Source organism: Protomyctophum bolini, assembly GCF_963924005.1.
Source record: "Protomyctophum bolini genome assembly, chromosome: 21".
In the NCBI taxonomy this organism is placed as follows: Eukaryota; Metazoa; Chordata; class Actinopteri; order Myctophiformes; family Myctophidae; genus Protomyctophum; species Protomyctophum bolini.
In genome coordinates, this window is record NC_137882.1 from 13,207,696 (window position 1) to 13,226,000 (window position 18,305).

The window sequence follows — 18,305 nt, forward strand, 5'->3', positions numbered from 1 at the left end:
CGACAGAAGTTGTGCCCGTTCCGTACTTGGGATTTTTCTTTTGTCCTTCAAAACACCCAAAGAATGTTCTCTAAATTTAGCACACACTTGGCATGCATTCCATGACATCCAGATCAATTCTCAAGCTTCACTTCTCAGTTTGCATCAGTAGATTAGAGTACACTATACAAAAGAAAAGCACGGGAGGAAAAAAGCAAGTGTCACAGGATCTTAGGGATCTGAGGGTAACAAAGGAGGAAGTGGAAACTGGAGAACCTCTCATCTATTTCCAACTCCAAGTGTAAGCTATATTTATCCATGAGTAGTGTTGGCAAAGAAGCAGCAATATGATTATGAATATGAAAAATTAAACAGTACACAGACAATCAATAGGCGAGGAGACATATCTTTTTCAACTATACAATGCCTTGAGCCTCATTCAACCCGATCACATCACAATCCAGAGGAGGCAACAGAGAGGGCAATGCAAGAACACCTGCACAGTGCAAGAGCATTTAGGTTTAGTCCTGTCCACGCTGGTGAAGTGCAAACATGCGCATGCGCGCACGCACACACACACAGAAATGGTCACATTCTGGTGCTTCAGAATCCCTCTGTCCCTCTAGTGTTGCTCTTAAGGGCAGACTAATTGGCCAGTAAAATCCAATCCGACAGCTTCTGGGCCAAGCAAGGCAACCGGCTATAAACGACCTTTCCCTTCCTCGGTGACACGAAAACAATGGCATCCATCAGAGCCCCTTTAACGGCCGTCCCTGTGCCCGTCCGGGGTTGTGGCTGGCTGGCTGGCTGCTTAACCCTCACTGCGCTCCGCTGGACTGGAGGTAAAGCTAACAGGACATTAACTAGAGCCCATGCAACCCGGGTGCTCGGTTCTGACAGCGCCGGGGCTCAATTCAACACGGGGAATTCATTACTGTTACTTACCAAGTGCTACCAAAGGCCAGTGCGGTAAGAAAAGAGTCAAGAGAAAAGGGGAGCAAGAGGGGGGTAACTGGAGACATAATGAGAGGAAACTAGGGGGAAAGAGCAAAGGAGCGAAATAACATGAAAATCAATTTGTTACATAGCGGGGAGGATAAAATGTGCAAGACCCATTGCGGGGCACAGTGTCTGAATGAATTCGAGTGAATGTCGGGAATAAATAGATGCACTGGGAAATATTCATGACATTTCGCTATCCACGGAAATCCGCTGGATACAACCACCCCCCCCCTCCCCCCTGCCAGGGAGAGAATTAGGCCTGTTTGTCATAGTATTGTCCCGTATTGTGAGACTGAAAATGGAATCCGATACTGCCAATCCTCAACCCAGAACATTGCGCGTACAGAGTGAACCTAGTGCATGAAAAGATAACACACACACACACACACACACACACACACACACACTTAAAAACTGGACCATGTCCAGCTAAAGGTATTCATTGCAGTCAATTGACAGAGGTTTTCTTCACTTGGCCACTGAAGCGCAGAATGTGACCTGAATAAAAGATCCTCCCGGCAGTCCACAGCTGGCCACAGACCGGCACTGAAGCTAAAAAGCTGCAGTTGGGTCATGTTGGCTGGCTGCCTGCTAGCGACGCGCACGCACACGCACACGCACACGCACACACACACACACACACACACACACACACACACACACACACACACACACACACACACACACACACACACACACACACACACACACACACACACACACACACACACACACACACACACACACACACAAACAGAGAAACACAGAGAAACAGACACAGCCGTGCCCAAGCACACTGCACATTCCCATGCATATCTCCCTGGCTGGTTTGCTGGGGTTTCCAATGTTGAATTCTGATGCTGCCATGGTTGTCAGGTGTGATATAGCAGCAATGTATCATGGGACATGCTGGTTGTGACACGCCGTCAGGGACAACAACACAGCTCAGCTCATAGACAGCTGCTGTGGCTCTTCTATTAGAGGTATTACTGTATGTCCAAAGTAGCTGAGCGTCCCATGTAGTGTCTATAGGCCAGCGGCCCCGAAAAGTTTTTGGCCGTGCACCGCTTGTTACCTCCTGACCTAGCTGACGCACCCGCCGGCACTCAATCCCGTTGTATTTGGCAGAAAATTATAGATTTTTTAATATGATTGTGGCAAATAATCACAGAATGTCACTGCACTGAAAGACATGCAGCTGCTGTACTCCTGCAGCTGCTCTATACATATCCAACAGTGTTGATTTTGCCGTTTGTGTTAAATAAATAACACCATAAAACCATAAAAACACCATTACCCTTTTTATGTCAAGCACCCCCGAGAGGGCGTTTGCGGCTTTGCGCACACAGTTTGGGAACCCCTGGTCTAGGCAATCCCCATCACCATTCCAACAACAACGACTACTGTCGGGCGGAAAACCTCATATGTCCAAAAACTGACTTTTCAGGATTCAAATGATTTTTTTTGCAGATCTAGAACCTCAAAACATGCCGCTTTGTGTCGTGTTTCGAGCTTGTAGTGGTCCTTGAGGGTCGTCATGACAGGGGGCGGGACTGCGACACTCTATAGGCTATATATACAAAAAATGTGAGTACTTCTTCAATCGCTGGCTGTTCTCGCAACTCCTGCAACACCAAGCGTAAAATGAACCCCCCTCGTGGGGTTATACTGTCCCCAGACCACTGCAAATAAAACAAAAAATAATTACATCTCAGCAACTTTTATTTAGTGATTGTACACTGCAAGGGGAGGACAGTAAATAAAAGGCAGCGGTGATGAAATGAGCCATGCTGGTATATAAGTTATCCAGTAGCACCTCTCGCTGCATCAGCAGCACGACGGTCTAAATTCAGTTTGGCAGTCACGCTTGTTTGGACAAGATTGAGATTCACTTATCGGCAGAACAAAAAAAAAGAAAAGAATAGGAAAGGAAAGAAATGGAAAACAGATTCCTCCCATCATCATCCCCTGTAAAGTATACGCCTATCTGGGGCCCAAGCTTTGCAGCTGCTGCTGCCGGGCCTAATCTTCACTTTCCATTTAATGTAACCATATAACTTTTTATGGAATGGGGAAAAAAATAACCTGTGTTCCAAATGGATCCAATGTAATCAGTGACACGCTCTTGTTGATACTTTTCACCCGCCGACAGATGTAGCGATTGAGCGTGTAGATATTTGATACGTTTGTGCCCCACTATATTGTATGATGAACAGCCGAACAGCAACGTTTTGCACCAAATCAAATAAACAAAGGCTCTGAGTACATGTGAGCCTGAGTTTTGTTGAGATGGTAAGGAAGCTGAGGGAATTCATAGGACAATAACTTTGCACTTTGGTGTGTGTGTGTGTGTGTGTGTGTGTGTGTGTGTGTGTGTGTGCACGCATGTGCATGCAATAAAAGGGAAATCATATGAAGTCATGGTGGTACATGTTATTTCCACGCTGCAGCAGTGTGATGTCACGCTGCAGCAGCGTGATGTCACTGTACACGACAGGGCTGTTGCTCTAGCTTAAGGAACATGGGTAGTGATTACCTCATCTTCTCAATCTCCTTCATTTAAAGATGAGTTAATCACATTAACCCTGGCATGTCTTTGGGCAAGAATTTGTAAATTGGTTAATATACTGTACATTCAAAAGGAAATAGTGAACAACTTTAGGACAAACTTTAGAAGAAAAAAGTTTTCTCAGTGGAGTGGCTAGACCCAACATCCAGTATGCATATCAAGAATAGGAATTGAAAAAATCCCCAAAAGGTAGCACGTCCCACATTTTAAATCTGTGGAGGACAAAGTAGGCCTACTCACATTTCCACTTTTTTATTGGCACAAATAAACGAACACATTTGGGCTAAGAGCCTTCCATCAGAGCCTCTGATGTGCTATCCTTTGGGGATTTCTTCAATTCCTATTTTTGAAAAGGACACATTTTATCATCCTTAAAAGGGGAAGAAAAACACTCCTCCCTTCATGGATTTCCTAATTTCCTCACCAAATGGTGTCTGGTTGTGATTTGAAATAGTATGTCATGCTGTTACATCAGCCAGGTAGACTTGCCTTGATGGTCGACTATCAACAAGGAAGGGAAGTTAGGAACATGAAAGCGACAGCTGGCACAGAAATATCTCAGAGCATGAAAGTGAAGGTGAGGTGGACAATTATATGTCTCCTCCACTTTCACCTGTAAAATCCAATCCAATTCAAAACCGCAGACAACCAATCAATCTCAATATTATTTATTTATATACAGTTTTTGTGAAAATGGTTTGTGGTGCCTCTGTATTCAATGTTCTCCACAGAGCATTTGGTTCTCAAAGTGGGGAGTGTCAGTTTGTCGTCAAAAATCTTGAAAATGTTTGAAAAAGATTGAAAAAGATTTTCAAAAGGGGGGGGGGGGGGGTCGAAGAAATACTGGAGTGGGGTCTCTAACAATATTGAGGTAATTCTACTTGAGTAAAACTGGGATATTTAAAATTTGTTACACTTTTACTTCTACTCCATTACATCTCAGAATTAAATACTTACTTATTTGAAAACTTTAGTTAGTATAGTACTTTAAAGCCTCCCTCTTGAGAATGCTTGTGTTGCATAACATTTTAAGGCCGGGATGGGGCCAAAAAGAGTCTTTGAGCGATTATTTTCTTTGGTGTTATATGGACGTTTTTATTTATTTATGGCTATCAGTTTTATCTCTGTTGGTTGAATGCCACTGTTAACGTGTTAAAAGACAGATCTCTCTCTCAGACTCTTTCCTTATAGGGGTATAACAAATATATACAACCTCCTTTGTAGAATAAGCATGCTTGAAGTTTGTATCTCCATAGTCTTCAAAAGCAATATTGAGCAGAACAAACTAGAAAATATGAGAAATTTGATATGAAGAGATAAGAGAAGCGTACAGTATTCCATCATGTTTCAGTCTGGGGCTATTCAATCTATAGAAGACACGAAGACGCCAAGGAGGTGTTTTCCTATTAAAATGTACATGTAGCCTGTAGGACAATAAGAGGAGGGGCGGTGTGTATCTTTCCAATATCACAAATGAAAGCTTACAAAATGTGCCTGGCACGTCATTTACATGCTGGGCAGGCAATAGAATGCTTCGATGGAGGTATATGATGTACAAACTGTTGAGCATGTTATCAAAACATTGCTAAATGGCACCGGACACACCGACTCTTATTAAACCTCAGCTCTGATACATTCATCATCTCCAACAGATCACCAATGTCCTTGCAATACAATATAGTACACTGAGTATAGGCACTGTTCCTTGCTGTATTGGATATATTATGAAAACACATGACTCTATATGGAATGGATTGGTGTTCCCAGTTTCCCGGTGACAGCTCTTTTGTCACCAGCAAACTAATTAGGCTGACTGTCAGAGCTCTCGCAGACAAATGCAGTGACTGGGGTGAGTTATAGCGTGGGGAACCACCAAACACTTCTCGGAGACAAATTCCTTGACAGGGGGCTGTTTGATCAAGGTAAATAAATTAACAGCGGCATTAAGTCTGGAGAGAAAGCTTGCTGTTTGTCTCTGGCAGAGCTGTCAGCCGCCACTCTCGCAGCCCTGCGCTTACAACGTTCCCAACAGAGAAGATAAGAAGCATAATGTACTTACTGTAGTAAACCTAATCTCTCAGAATGCTGGCATATACTGTAGTTGTTTGTCATTGTTGTTTGGTTGTTTGTGTGTAGGTATTGTAGTCCATTACTTTTGCTGTGAAGTGTCCTTGGGTTCATTCAAGCTACTATTATTACCTTAACTCAGGCATGAGTCTCGCCGTACCATCCACAATACTTCTCTTTACTGTGTCTAGCTTCTTTAATAAAGTATAATAAAGCAGTCCATAAATAACAGCCCAGAGGAGGAGGGAGTGCAGCATCACCATGGAAACTAATTGATTTCCTGCTGTTTCCATCCTAGGTTCCTGTGCAGCTGCAGTAGTGGAAGAAGTACTCACATTATTTCTATTATTATTATTATTATTGTAAAAGTACTATGTAGCAATACCATAATATAAAAAATCAACTTGCATTCTAAATTGTATTTCAGTTCCAAGTATTGGCATCAAAATGTACTTAGAGAACCAAAGTAAAAGTACAAAATAATTGTGAATTCGGTATAATTGTACTAGTGGAGTAAAATGTACAATATTTTCCTCTGAGATGTAATGGAGTATACTGTAAGTATGAAGTGAATGGGGGAATATACTGTTGTATTTACTGTATGTAATATTCAATGAAATTCAGGTCAGTTGTCCATAATGAGCTTCAAGCAAGGATAGCCTACTGCAACGAAACAAAGGAGACAAAACATCGCATATTTATTTTGATAAATATGCATTAAGATTAATCTTATTCTCTCACCCTTATTACATACAGAAAAAGCAGGACACACAAATATCCCAAAACCCTTATTATATTGGGGTCTTTTGGCTGAGATACGCAGGCAAACAAAACATTGGAGATTTGCAATTCCTCCTTTTCTCTTACAGAATAATAAACGATCAAAATAAATCTGGGTGACTGAATCCTGGGTGAGGTGCAAGCAAGCTGGATGTGCACTGCTGAGACAGTAATAAACTAATCCCTAGTCGGCCCCTGTAGTTCTCTACAACACTAGAAAGGGTTGCTCCATCATAATATGAGAGCATAATATCTCCACCAGGCTGGGTTGCCTAGCCAGGGCTGTGTAAGCTATGGGTTGCAGCCCTCAGGACATGAGGAAGCTGTTCGACATGAAGTGCAACATTTTGTGGCACCCCCTATTCGATTCTTAAGTCCAACCTCACACTACAGATTATGGGCTCCAATTTCGTCGCCGACTTTACCCGCGACGCAGCCCGCAATTCAGCCGCTGCCCGAAAATTACGAATATAGGAGCTTCCTCTGTCCCTTAACGGTATTTTGTTCCAGTGTCACCCGCTATCCTTTTTGCCGACACCGGTATTTGCGCCTAGAGGTGTGGGTGTGCTGGCACGCTTTCCCCATAATTGCTATTTTCGTCACACGAAAGTTTCAAAGCACGCGCAATGCCAAATTAGTTTGGTAAACAGATGGCCTACACGCACAATCTATATACCAAATGAAAGCCCTAATTTCGTATCTCATGAGTGAGATTTGAGCGACTTGTGACTCAATGAAAAGGCGAGTGTTCTTGGCTCTGTGGGGTGGGAGAAAAAACAAGAAAGGCACGAGGGGGGCTATAGTATAGACCGTAAGGCTATGAAGCAATATAGCACTAACGGGCAACGGATACGGGATCTCTTAAAGGCAATGGCACGTGGACTGGTGATTGGTTTAATTATAACGGGTAACGGAGGTGTTTTAGGGATTTAGACAGGTAACCAATATACCAACTTTAGTGGGGGAACACCCCTTCCCCACTGCTAAATCCCAAAACAGTGTATTTAGAAAGATCAGACGAAAATGGAGCCCTTAGTCTATGAATGACAATCGGCACAAATCGATAGATGTTATCGTTATCTCCGGAGCAGGGACGTAGGAGACGGGGGGTCACAGGGGTCAAGTCCCCCGTGGGCTGATGTGTGTTAAAAGCCTCAAGGCAGCCCCAGTCAAAAAAGTCAGGCACTAGGACCCTGCGGCCTACCCAGTCGTCCACAGTGGAGCCGGCTTGCTCTGCAACTGGCTTAGACCTTAGAGTATATATTAATAGAGACGGCACCGGATTTCTCCTCCCATCCACTTGCATTAAATTGCTCAAAAGCGCATTTCACACCTCCTTCCCGGTAGGAACAGAGTGCATTCTGGGATTGATTGGGCCAAACACATGAACGCGCTGGCCGTTGACTATCATTGCACGCGTTCAGCGTTCATGTGTCATCATGAACGTGCACAATGATAGTCAACCGACCAGCACGTTCATGTGTTTGGCCCAGTGCTGCAATACTAAATTCGACCACTATGACCATTTCGCCTCAGGGTTTCCTCCGGGTGCCTATACTTATATACAGGCTTAAACTCTATGAGGATGGCCGGCCCCCAATTTCTGAACAGCTTCCATCCGGCTACCATCAGACTGTTACGCATGTTTCATGATATATGCTTTTATGTGATGTATTCCCATGCTTTTGTTCTTGCTTAATGTAAATCACTCTGGATTAAGAGCGTCTGCTAAATGCCTAAATTGTAAATTGTAAATTGAACACTGCACCTGTCTGTCAACAGGCGGGCCTGCATGTCACACAGGACCACTTTCCTTTGACAAACTGCTTTACTTGCACAGAATGTTGGATACAGTTCCTTCCTGTGGATTGTTCCCTAGCCTAGCGGCCTATAGGTCAGCACATTTTGGGGGCATTTGGGTAAGTGGCTATGGCCAAATGTAGTCCAAGGAGTGTTTTTCATGCAAAACTAACTACTTAAAGCATAATGAAATTTAGAAAATATTGCCTTATAATAGGTTGTCAATGGTGGCATCTTGGATTCATGCAAATTTAGGGTATTTGCAGTGAGCTGATTAGGGTAGATGTTTTATCCTGGCTAGTAGACCTAATGTCCTGTCAGAATCAGAAACAAAATAAAGCAATTTATTCCAAACTCTGCCATTTACCGTCACCCTTCCTTGGCTTCCTTCAACCTAAACTTATGGGGTTGCTAATAGTATTGTATTTAATGGTGCGATAAAATGTGAGTGTGAGAGGAAGACAAGAAGGAAAAGACAGAGAGAGAGACAACTTCAGTATGTGTTCTGTTCAGGCATTCAGTGTCCGTTCAAAGAATAGTGCTGGGCTATATCTGCTTCACTTTGCAGGTCGCTAGTCAGAGGTTGCCAGCTGGCTGAGGGCAGGTGCTCCATTTAAAGAGATGAGAGAGGGACCTGGACCATATGTCCTCATCAATGTCAGCCTGTTGCATTATTGGGGTCACATCAACAGATGCTTCAGATCTGCCTGGTAGGAACAACTTAACAAAACATGAAATGTGTAGTTCCTGAAAACAAAACCAACACTCTTTCTAAATTATGCTGAAGTAAATGTTACCGTATAGGCGTAAGCTGATCTTGGTTACCATGGCAATGTGATCCAAGCCAGTGACAACATAATTTGAGCACGATTGGTGATGTCACTGCATGGTGACATCTACACAACTAATATCCTTTATAAAGGCTCACGGAATGAAGAAGATGTTGTACCCATAATCCGAGACTCAAACCTTGGACGAAAGAGTGACATATCTGCTACTGACATAGACCTCATGTCCTTATGGCCGGAGACATGTATTTCATGTTTCACTGGATCTACAAGAGTGTCTTGCAAGTATTGGGATTGAACAGAACTCTCAACCTGGTGTTTCTTGGACTCGACAATGCTGGGAAAACAACACTATTGCGAATGCTCAAAGATAACAGCCATGGTCAACACGAGCCCACGGGCTATCCAACGTCAGAGGAGCTGACTATTGCCGGAAGACATTTTAAGACCTTTGATCTTGGCGGTCATACACAAGCGCGAAGAATCTGGAAAGACTACCTCCATGCCATCGACGGCATCGTCTACCTGGTGGATTGCGCTGACCATGCACGGCTAGGGGAGGCTAAAGTTGAGCTTGACGCCCTGCTAACAATTGAAACCGCTGTCCCAGTGCTCATCCTGGGGAACAAGATAGATCGCCCGGAAGCCATCAGTGAGCATAATCTCAAAGAAATGTTTGGCCTGTATGGCAACCAAAGTAGAGTCCATCAGGGGCCACTGGAGGTTTTTATGTGTAGTGTGTGGAAGAGACAGGGCTATGGGGACGGGTTCAACTGGCTCACCAAGAATATCGATGACGAATAGGGTATTGTGGTATACACGACTGTTGATGATGTCAGTCTTGTCCTAATATGGAGGGACGGGTGGATCTGAGATGAATTAATAAAATGTGAAAATACATTCACGCACGATTATATTATTATATTTTCACAATAAGTCCTGTCTGTCTCTACCCTGTCTCTCCACACCGATGGTAATAAATCATCAAAACCTCATCCCCAGGGTTCAAACCTGGGTCACCTGCGCAAGTACTGATTTTTTTTCTCTAGCTGAGCCAACAGCCTGTTTGCTCTGGAGGAATACTATTTTCACCTTCACGCAGTACCACTTGTCAACCAGTATAGTGGTCGGACCAGACCACAAGATATGTCTCAACCAGGTGCGTTGGAAGTGAGGGCGTTCTGGCCATGGCTGCCACAGGGGACTAAACAAACCAGAAACACTGATGTCATCAGTGGACATCTAAGGGGTCCTTGGCCTGAGAAACATTGACCCCTGCACTAAACTGTAAATATATGCTTGGTTAGCTATAGCAGCAATGGGAGTGAGTGGCAGTGGCAGCCCCTGTGAGACCCTGCCCGCACAAACAAACAAATACACACACCGGCTCCAATTCAAGTAGTTAGATGTGTATGTGTGTGTGTGTGTGTGTGTGTGTGTGTGTGTGTCTTGCATGAGTGCCTTTGAGCGCAGATGCAACACGCATATGACAAGTATGCAGGAATATGGATACACACCAGCAAAACACACACACACACACACACACACACACACACACACACACACACACACACACACACACACACACACACACACACACACACACACACACACACACACACACACACACACACACACACACACACACACACACACACACACACACACACACACACACACACACACCTCCTAGCCCCACATACGGGCTGGGAGGCAGCCTTCCAGCTCTCCTTGAGCACCGTAGAGATTTGCGCCTAAGCTGAACATGCTGCCTGCACAGAGAGCAGGTGTCAGACCAAGGCGAGTGCCACGCATTGACAGTTAGCGGCCGCGCTCCCCAGCTGACCTCGCATATAAATCGCTGTCGGCAAAAATTCCCAACCACGTCATGGACCCATGGCGTGGCTTATGTCACCAGAATGGACTGTATGTCTCCTGTCAGCACGGCCCCAGGCTTAGCTGACGTTAGTGACGTACGTCAAAAAGCTCTGGGGTCTGGATCCTGGCTGAGGATGAGAATTAAGATGAGGAGGAGGTGGAGGGCGAGGATGCTTCCATTGACAATGAATGGTAGACTGCATCGTTTCATCTGCCCGTGTGAACGCAACACAAGGGTCAGAATGGGGTGAGAAGGAAGGTGATGATGAGTGAGGAATGAGTGAGGTGAAGGAGCGGTTTCAGATATTATCAGATGATTTAATCTCCGTCATCAGCCGTTATCAACATACTGACCTTGTTGTCCGCCATTGTCCGACTTGGCGTTGGTCGCGGCCAAATCTAACCCTAACCCTAACCTCAATCTAAATCGGCAACGTAATTCCCTTAACCTCTATGTACTGTAGGTCAGTTTCACAATGTTTTCACTTCGGGGTAGTAATTTCACTTCCGCATTTCCTAATTTCCTACTTGTGGTAGGCAGTATGTGGAAATGTCCATACTGGCTGCATTGAATGGTCTTGATAAGAACATAGTGGTAATTGATTATCAGTTGATAACATTCAAAGCGGGTGAATTTAACTGAGCCACAGATAATTCAGTGGTCATGTTCTGGCTGTTGGAGCCAGTGTGTCAGTGGTCATGTTCTTGCTGTTGGAGCCAGTGTGTCAGTGGTCATGTTCTGGCTGTTGGAGCCAGTGTGTCAGTGGTCATGTTCTGGCTGTTGGAGCCAGTGTGTCAGTGGTCATGTTCTTGCTGTTGGAGCCAGTGTGTCAGTGGTCATGTTCTGGCTGTTGGAGCCAGTGTGTCAGTGGTCATGTTCTTGCTGTTGGAGCCAGTGTGTCAGTGGTCATGTTCTGGCTGTTGGAGCCAGTATGTCAGTGGTCAACCCAGCATGCTACTTCATTATGCAGGTGGCGCAGTAGCATCCATAATGCATAACACACCATGACAGTGGAGTGGAGAGTATATCTAACACTTTCAGTAATAACATCCCACCACATATCCACTACTATTTACACTGGTGATGTCTGGTGATACGTTGATGTTGATTAATTTCCTGATTCCAATAAATAGATATTGAGTGAAACAGGCAGTGTAGTTCACCACAGTTCTCCACAGAACTATTGACAGAATTCTCTCAAATGTATTTCTGTGCGTGATTTCTATGTGCAGCTTTGCACACGACCCTGCAGTCATGTCCATTTGGGATTGGAGGGGCGTCGCCGTCTACGCTAATTAGGATTCTAATTGATATTTGTGGAGTGTCTATACTGTTGTACTGTATGCTAATCGGGATCAAGTGGCACAACCTTTCAAGTTATGATGAGAATATGGGATTCATCTTCTAAGAATACACTTATGAACAATTCTGCCACATGACTAGTCAGATTCATGACAAGTTTTTGACAGAATTTTAAGAAGATATTGGTAAATGAAGCCCAATATTCTTGTAATTCTTCTTTGTAATGAGTGCGTCCAATATGGCCATCCTGAGGTTGAGAAACGCCAAACCTTCCCAGAGGGTGAACACAGGAGAGGGATGCTGAAGTATGCAGTTTATTTACATATTATGAGTCATATATTCAGTCAAATATTCATTATTATTATTAATATTTTAATTTAACTTTTAATTAAATAATTATTTTAATTTAACGCATTCAGATCACATTTACTCAAGTAGTGTACTTAAGTACAATTTAAACAGTATTGTTTACTTGCAATACTGCAGTATTTCAGTACTTTTATCTCAGAGGCAAATATTATACTTTTTTACTCCACAAAAAATATTTGAAAACGTAAAGATACTAGGTACGTGTAGATTTAGATTATAATTAGAAAACATACATTAACCACTCTACAGCCCAATATACCCGTCTGTAGCCTACTTGCAGTGTTGGGGAAGTTACTTTGAAAGCGTAGCTTGTAAAGCTACAAGTAGCTCACCATGGCAGTAGCTTGATCAAGCTACATAGCTACCCCTGGAGAAATGTAGCTTGTAAAGCTACAGCTACATAGGAAAAGTAGCTCAGCTACTTTTTATTTTTCAGCGTTAAATTGAGAATGTACATGCGGGAGACCCCTCCTCCCCTCTGGGAGACCCCTTCTCCCACCCTGCTCCCCTCTGGGAGACCCCTCCTCACCCTGCTCCCCTCTGGGAGACCCCTCCTCCCACCCTGCTCCCCTCTGGGAGACCCCTCCTCCCCCTGCTCCCCTCTGGGAGACCCCTCCCACCCTGCTCCCCTCTGGGAGACCCCTCCTCCCACCCTGCTCCCCTCTGGGAGACGCCTCCTCCCCCTGCTCCCCTCTGGGAGACCCCTCCTCCCACCCTGCTCCCCTCTGGGAGACCCCTCCTCACCCTGCTCCCCTCTGGGAGACCCCTCCCACCCTGCTCCCCTCTGGGAGACCCCTCCTCCCACCCTGCTCCCCTCTGGGAGACCCCTCCTCCCACCCTGCTCCCCTCTGGGAGACCCCTCCTCACCCTGCTCCCCTCTGGGAGACCCCTGCTCCCGTCTGGGAGACCCCTCCCACCCTGCTCCCCTTTGGGAGACCCCTCCTCACCCTGCTCTCCTCTGGGAGACCCCCCACCCTGCTCCCCTCTGGGAGACCCCTCCTCCCCTCTGGGAGACCCCTGCTCCCCTCTGGGAGACCCAAAATTGTAGCTTGTAACTTGAGTAGCTAAGCTACAAAAAATGACCCAAAAAGTAGCTGAGCTACTTGACGAGGTACACAAATATGAATGTAGCTAAAATACCACAAGCTACAGCAAAATGTAGCTAAGCTACGTAGCTCAGCTACATGTAGCTTAATACTCCCCAACACTGCCTACTTGGCTTTGTGTATTATTCGAGAAACACACAAGATGTTTCCTTTTTAAAATCTGCAGTTAATGTCCAAACAAGGTATGACTAATCACATGTGATTTTAAACGCACTTTTTACGTTCCACAATGTGTGTTGTTGTGAACTGAATTGTGTGTGTGCGTGCGTGCGTGCTACATTTCCTGCTTTTAAAATCTAGTCCAATTAAATTAAATTAAATGTAATTAAATAGTCCTGCTCCAGTATATTCAGTAAGAATCTAATAATATCCGTCATTGCCGTATTGTTGCAAAGAAACTAATTATGTCGTGTGAGAGCAACAAATTAGTGACTAATTTGGCCCAAATCCCATTTAAAGGACAACTTTAGTTTTTTTCAACCAAGGTTCATGTTTTAGGTTGTTAGAGAAAGTTAAATCTTTGAATGCAGATTGTGGCCCCTAGATGTGTCACAAAGACTAAATGTTTTGGGAGCATTTTACTCATTGCTGGCTGTCTGAATAAATAAATAAAAAATAAATTAAAAGGTCTTTAAAAGTTTGACATAATATTGCTTATAGCAGCTTTAAAATAAGCTCTGGTTGCAAAAGGCTTAAGCTTTGGAAGGACAAAGTGAATTTTAGGGCATGCCTTAATACTAAAGGCAAACATTTGGTAAAAATAGACGAACACTCTGTGAAGTAGCTGACAAGCTCCCATTGCACTGAACACTCTGTGAAGTAGCTGACAAGCTCCCATTGCATTGAATGCAATGCGTTGTGAGTTTGTTTGAGAGTACAGACTAATAACATTAGTCTGCATCACTCAGTTCATCACTCAGTTCACACAGGTGTGATTTGTGAGCTGTGGCAGATTTGTCTTGTTCCCAGGCTATTGTACATCAGCTATTTTCTGGTGATTAGGTTTGGTGTAGATGTAGAGTAAACTTAAGGCCTATTCATAGTCCAGTTTTCACTGAATAGGTGACCACCAAAACGGTGGTTAGTAAAAACACAATTGGCATCCTCACTTTTCTGTCATTCCGGCCAATCACAATTACCGTCTTCAATTTTCTGCCCTCACTTTTTATCCTCAATACGTACTTTGCTCAGCCAATCAAATCATCGCTAAAATGTACACCCACACACAAAGCAGGGCATAGGAGCCCCTCAAAAACTGGCAAATGAGATACAGTATAGTGTGGATGAAAAACACAATAATTATGATTAAAGAAAGGGGTTTCTTTCTATAATGATAATTATTGTGTTTTTCATCGGATTGCCTTGATTGATAGCAGATGCTCAAAATCGGGAAACTCAACAATAAGTGTTTCCGGATACAGGAAGCATCGTCTCCTCCAAGCTCCAATTGGCGACAGACACTGAACAGAATTTAGCTAATGCCTTTTAGCTCTCCACTTGGGCAGGCTAGGCTACCAAATACAAACATGCACACGCACGCACGCACGCACGCACGCACACACACACACACACACACACACACACACACACACACACACACACACACACACACACACACACACACACACACACACACACACACACACACACACACACACACACACACACACACACACACACACACACACACACACACACACACACACACACACACACACACACACACACACACACACACACACACACACACACACACACACACACACACACACACACACACACTCTATCACTGCAAGCATTTTACTTTGCCAAATTGGAGAGATTGAACCAACTAAATACATTTCTATGAACTTAGAAGTTCACCAACATAAATTGCTCGGTAGGTCAGTTCACCGTTGCTCTACTGGAAACTATGCAAGAAGGTCATATTCACTGATAAACATTATAACATTTTATTTTGCCAAATTAGTTTGTGTCTATAGTTGACATACATGTACCTTTAATGATTGATCGTTATTATGCAATCACTAAATGCCAAGTGCACTCTACTAAAAAAACTCTAATGCAAAATGAACTGCCTTGTACGTTATACAGTAGTTCGCTTTGTACAATCAGTAGCACTCATACATGATGTATCCAGCTGCCATAAAGCAGAGCTGTCTAATGGAAATGCCAGACTGCATTAGAAGTTACATCATCTACTTCAACCTGAGCCAAGCTATGGGAAGCAAGCGGGGGAAGTGGTACACTGGTACCGCATCAGGACACCCGTCCTCACACTTAACATAACATAACATCTTTCCTTATTAAAGCTATTACCAGATAGATGTGGTCATAAGGCTAGACAGGCCCTATTAAAGCTGGCGCTTTACCTACCTCTGCCCAGAGCCAATGCACTGAATAAAACTGTATGTAAATGTACGGAGCCATTGCATACTGGAATGTGCAGGACGAATAGTCTCCAGATGATGTGACTCTGAGCTTGCAGATATGCTATTTAGGAAATGTTTAGGAACATCGGGGTTGAAGTGCATCAGACATTGGAGGGTGTTTGTTACCAGGAGCAGTTGTCACTCACAGGTGTCCACTGGATGGTCAGTGATGTGTGTAACGTTCAGTTGGCCGTCCAGTCCCTTCCATCTGGCTGCCTTAACTCCCTTGTGTGTTGTGTGCGTGTGCGTGTGTGTGTGTGTGTGTGTGTGTGTGCTACAAAAGTCACAGAAACATGAGTTTTTTTCACCAAATCTATTTGAGACGGTAACAAGTTGTGAGTGGGGGCGCCCGCTGGCCAAGTGGTCCGGGCGCATGCCACATATAGGCTCTAGCGTTTGAGTCCTGTTCATGACGACCTTTGCTGCATGTCTCTCCCCTTCTCTCCATCCCTCTTTCCTGTCTGTCTTCACAAATAACTATCAATAAAGGCAAAAAGCCAAAAAGTTGTGAGTGCACACTGCGCAGTTCAGTTGGGCAAGTCAGGCCAATAAGCGCCGCCTACGCCCGTGCTTTCCGTGATGCGATGGCCCGAGAATTTACACGCAGCGGACACACGACATTTACGGAGAAACAACATGGAACAACAACAACACAACCTGGCCAGCACGGAAAGCACACGGGCAAAGATAAAGTGTGTGTGTGTGTCTTACTCGGATCATGTAAACATAAGCACTTATTCAATGTTATCACACAATTCCCCCTACCTTTTACACTATAAATCTCCACCACCATCTGCTCTGTCAAAAAGTATGCACGCACGCACACACACACACACACACACACACACACACACACACACACACACACACACACACACAACCATATGGAGGAGACACACAGAACCATATGGAGAAAACATGTCATCTTACACAGTAAAATCCGGAGAGTGTAAAACTCGTAAGGGCTTTTCACTGTGTAACTATACCCCTCCGAATTCCCAAACTCTCATCGCACTGTAGTCAGGGAATATTATCAGAAAAATGCCCAATTTGGGGTTTTTCATGATTCTGAATCCATTGCAAGCATTTTGCACGAAAAACACTCCTTGGGCTAAAAATGTCAGTTTTTAGCCAAAGGAGTGTTATTTGTGCAAAAGATGGATTCAGAATCATGAAAACCCCCTATTTGACCGCTCACATGCTACTTAAAGCAGAATGAAAATGTGTACATTTTGCCAACTTCCAGCAGCTGTCACAGATGATTGTGAAATGTGTGACACCTTTACAAACACATTGGCAAATAAATGCATTAGTTTATTCTGCTATGCTTCTCATCTCAGCATCCCTCCGTCACTCATCCTTCCATCTTCTCTCCTCATAGCCCTCACCTTGTCCCTTACGTACATTTCACATTGTCTCTCTGACGCTGTCGATCCATTGTATGACTGACTCGTGCATTTTTGCTGAGGGTTAACTACAAGGTTACAGCTGACACACACTCGCCTCTTAGTTTAAAAGGTCAAAGTTGAATTGCGAAAGGGTATAGTCAGGAAATATATTGTGTCTGAATATCGATAGCAGCAAAGGGGTGCAGGCCTTGACTGAGCTGGCTTTATGGCAAAAGGCTGATTGGGGCCAACAGAATGACTTCTAGAGAGAGTTCACGTCAATCATTCCTTCTACGCACCAGTATCTCAATGACGGCCTCCTGCACTGCTGAGCTGTGCATCTGCAGTGCAAACCATGCAAGATAATGCCAGGTGGGGATACACTGAAATCCATACGGTAAGGGGCAGTAGAATTAATAGAAAACAACAGCCTATTATAACACAAAAGATTACTCACCGTCTTTATTGTCCTCTGTTCGGCATCTTCTCTCTCTTGTGTTTAACTTTTGGATCCTTGTCCTCCATGCATGCACAGGTCCCTCCCCCTCCCTGAAAGAATAAGTAAGAAAACATGGTTGAGAGCAGTGGTGGCAGAAGTACTCACATTTTTGAGGGGTGCTAGCCCCTCCTATGTCCAGATTTGTGTGTTTGCGTGTATACCATAACAATGATTTGATTGGCTGAACACCCCATATGATTTGATTGGCTGAGCAATGTACGTATTGAGGATAAAAAGTGAGGACGCCACAAGTGATCACTTCACACAAGTATTAATACTACAAAGTAGAAATACTCCATCACAAGTAAAAGTCTGGAAGTCTAGATTTACTTAAATAAAAACTAA

General features: G+C 44.1%; 2 protein-coding genes across 2 annotated transcripts in view; one reads left to right on the top strand and one right to left on the bottom strand.

Annotated features, from left to right (window-relative positions):
• dlgap1b (discs, large homolog-associated protein 1b) overlaps nt 1–17,978 on the bottom strand; it is a 78,044-nt gene extending 60,066 nt beyond the window's left edge. Inside the window, exon 1 of the mRNA XM_080793443.1 lies at nt 17,919–17,978. The gene's annotated coding sequence lies outside the window, so the exon portion shown is untranslated. The remainder of the gene's footprint in view (nt 1–17,918) is intronic.
• On the top strand, nt 9,229–9,789 carry LOC308336079 (small COPII coat GTPase SAR1B-like; the record flags this gene model as incomplete). The annotated part of the gene is made up of 1 exon (XM_080793324.1): nt 9,229–9,789. One exon carries the CDS (start codon nt 9,229–9,231, stop codon nt 9,787–9,789), a length of 561 nt encoding a protein of 186 aa, XP_080649450.1.
• Nucleotides 17,979–18,305: the final 327 nt, after the last annotated feature.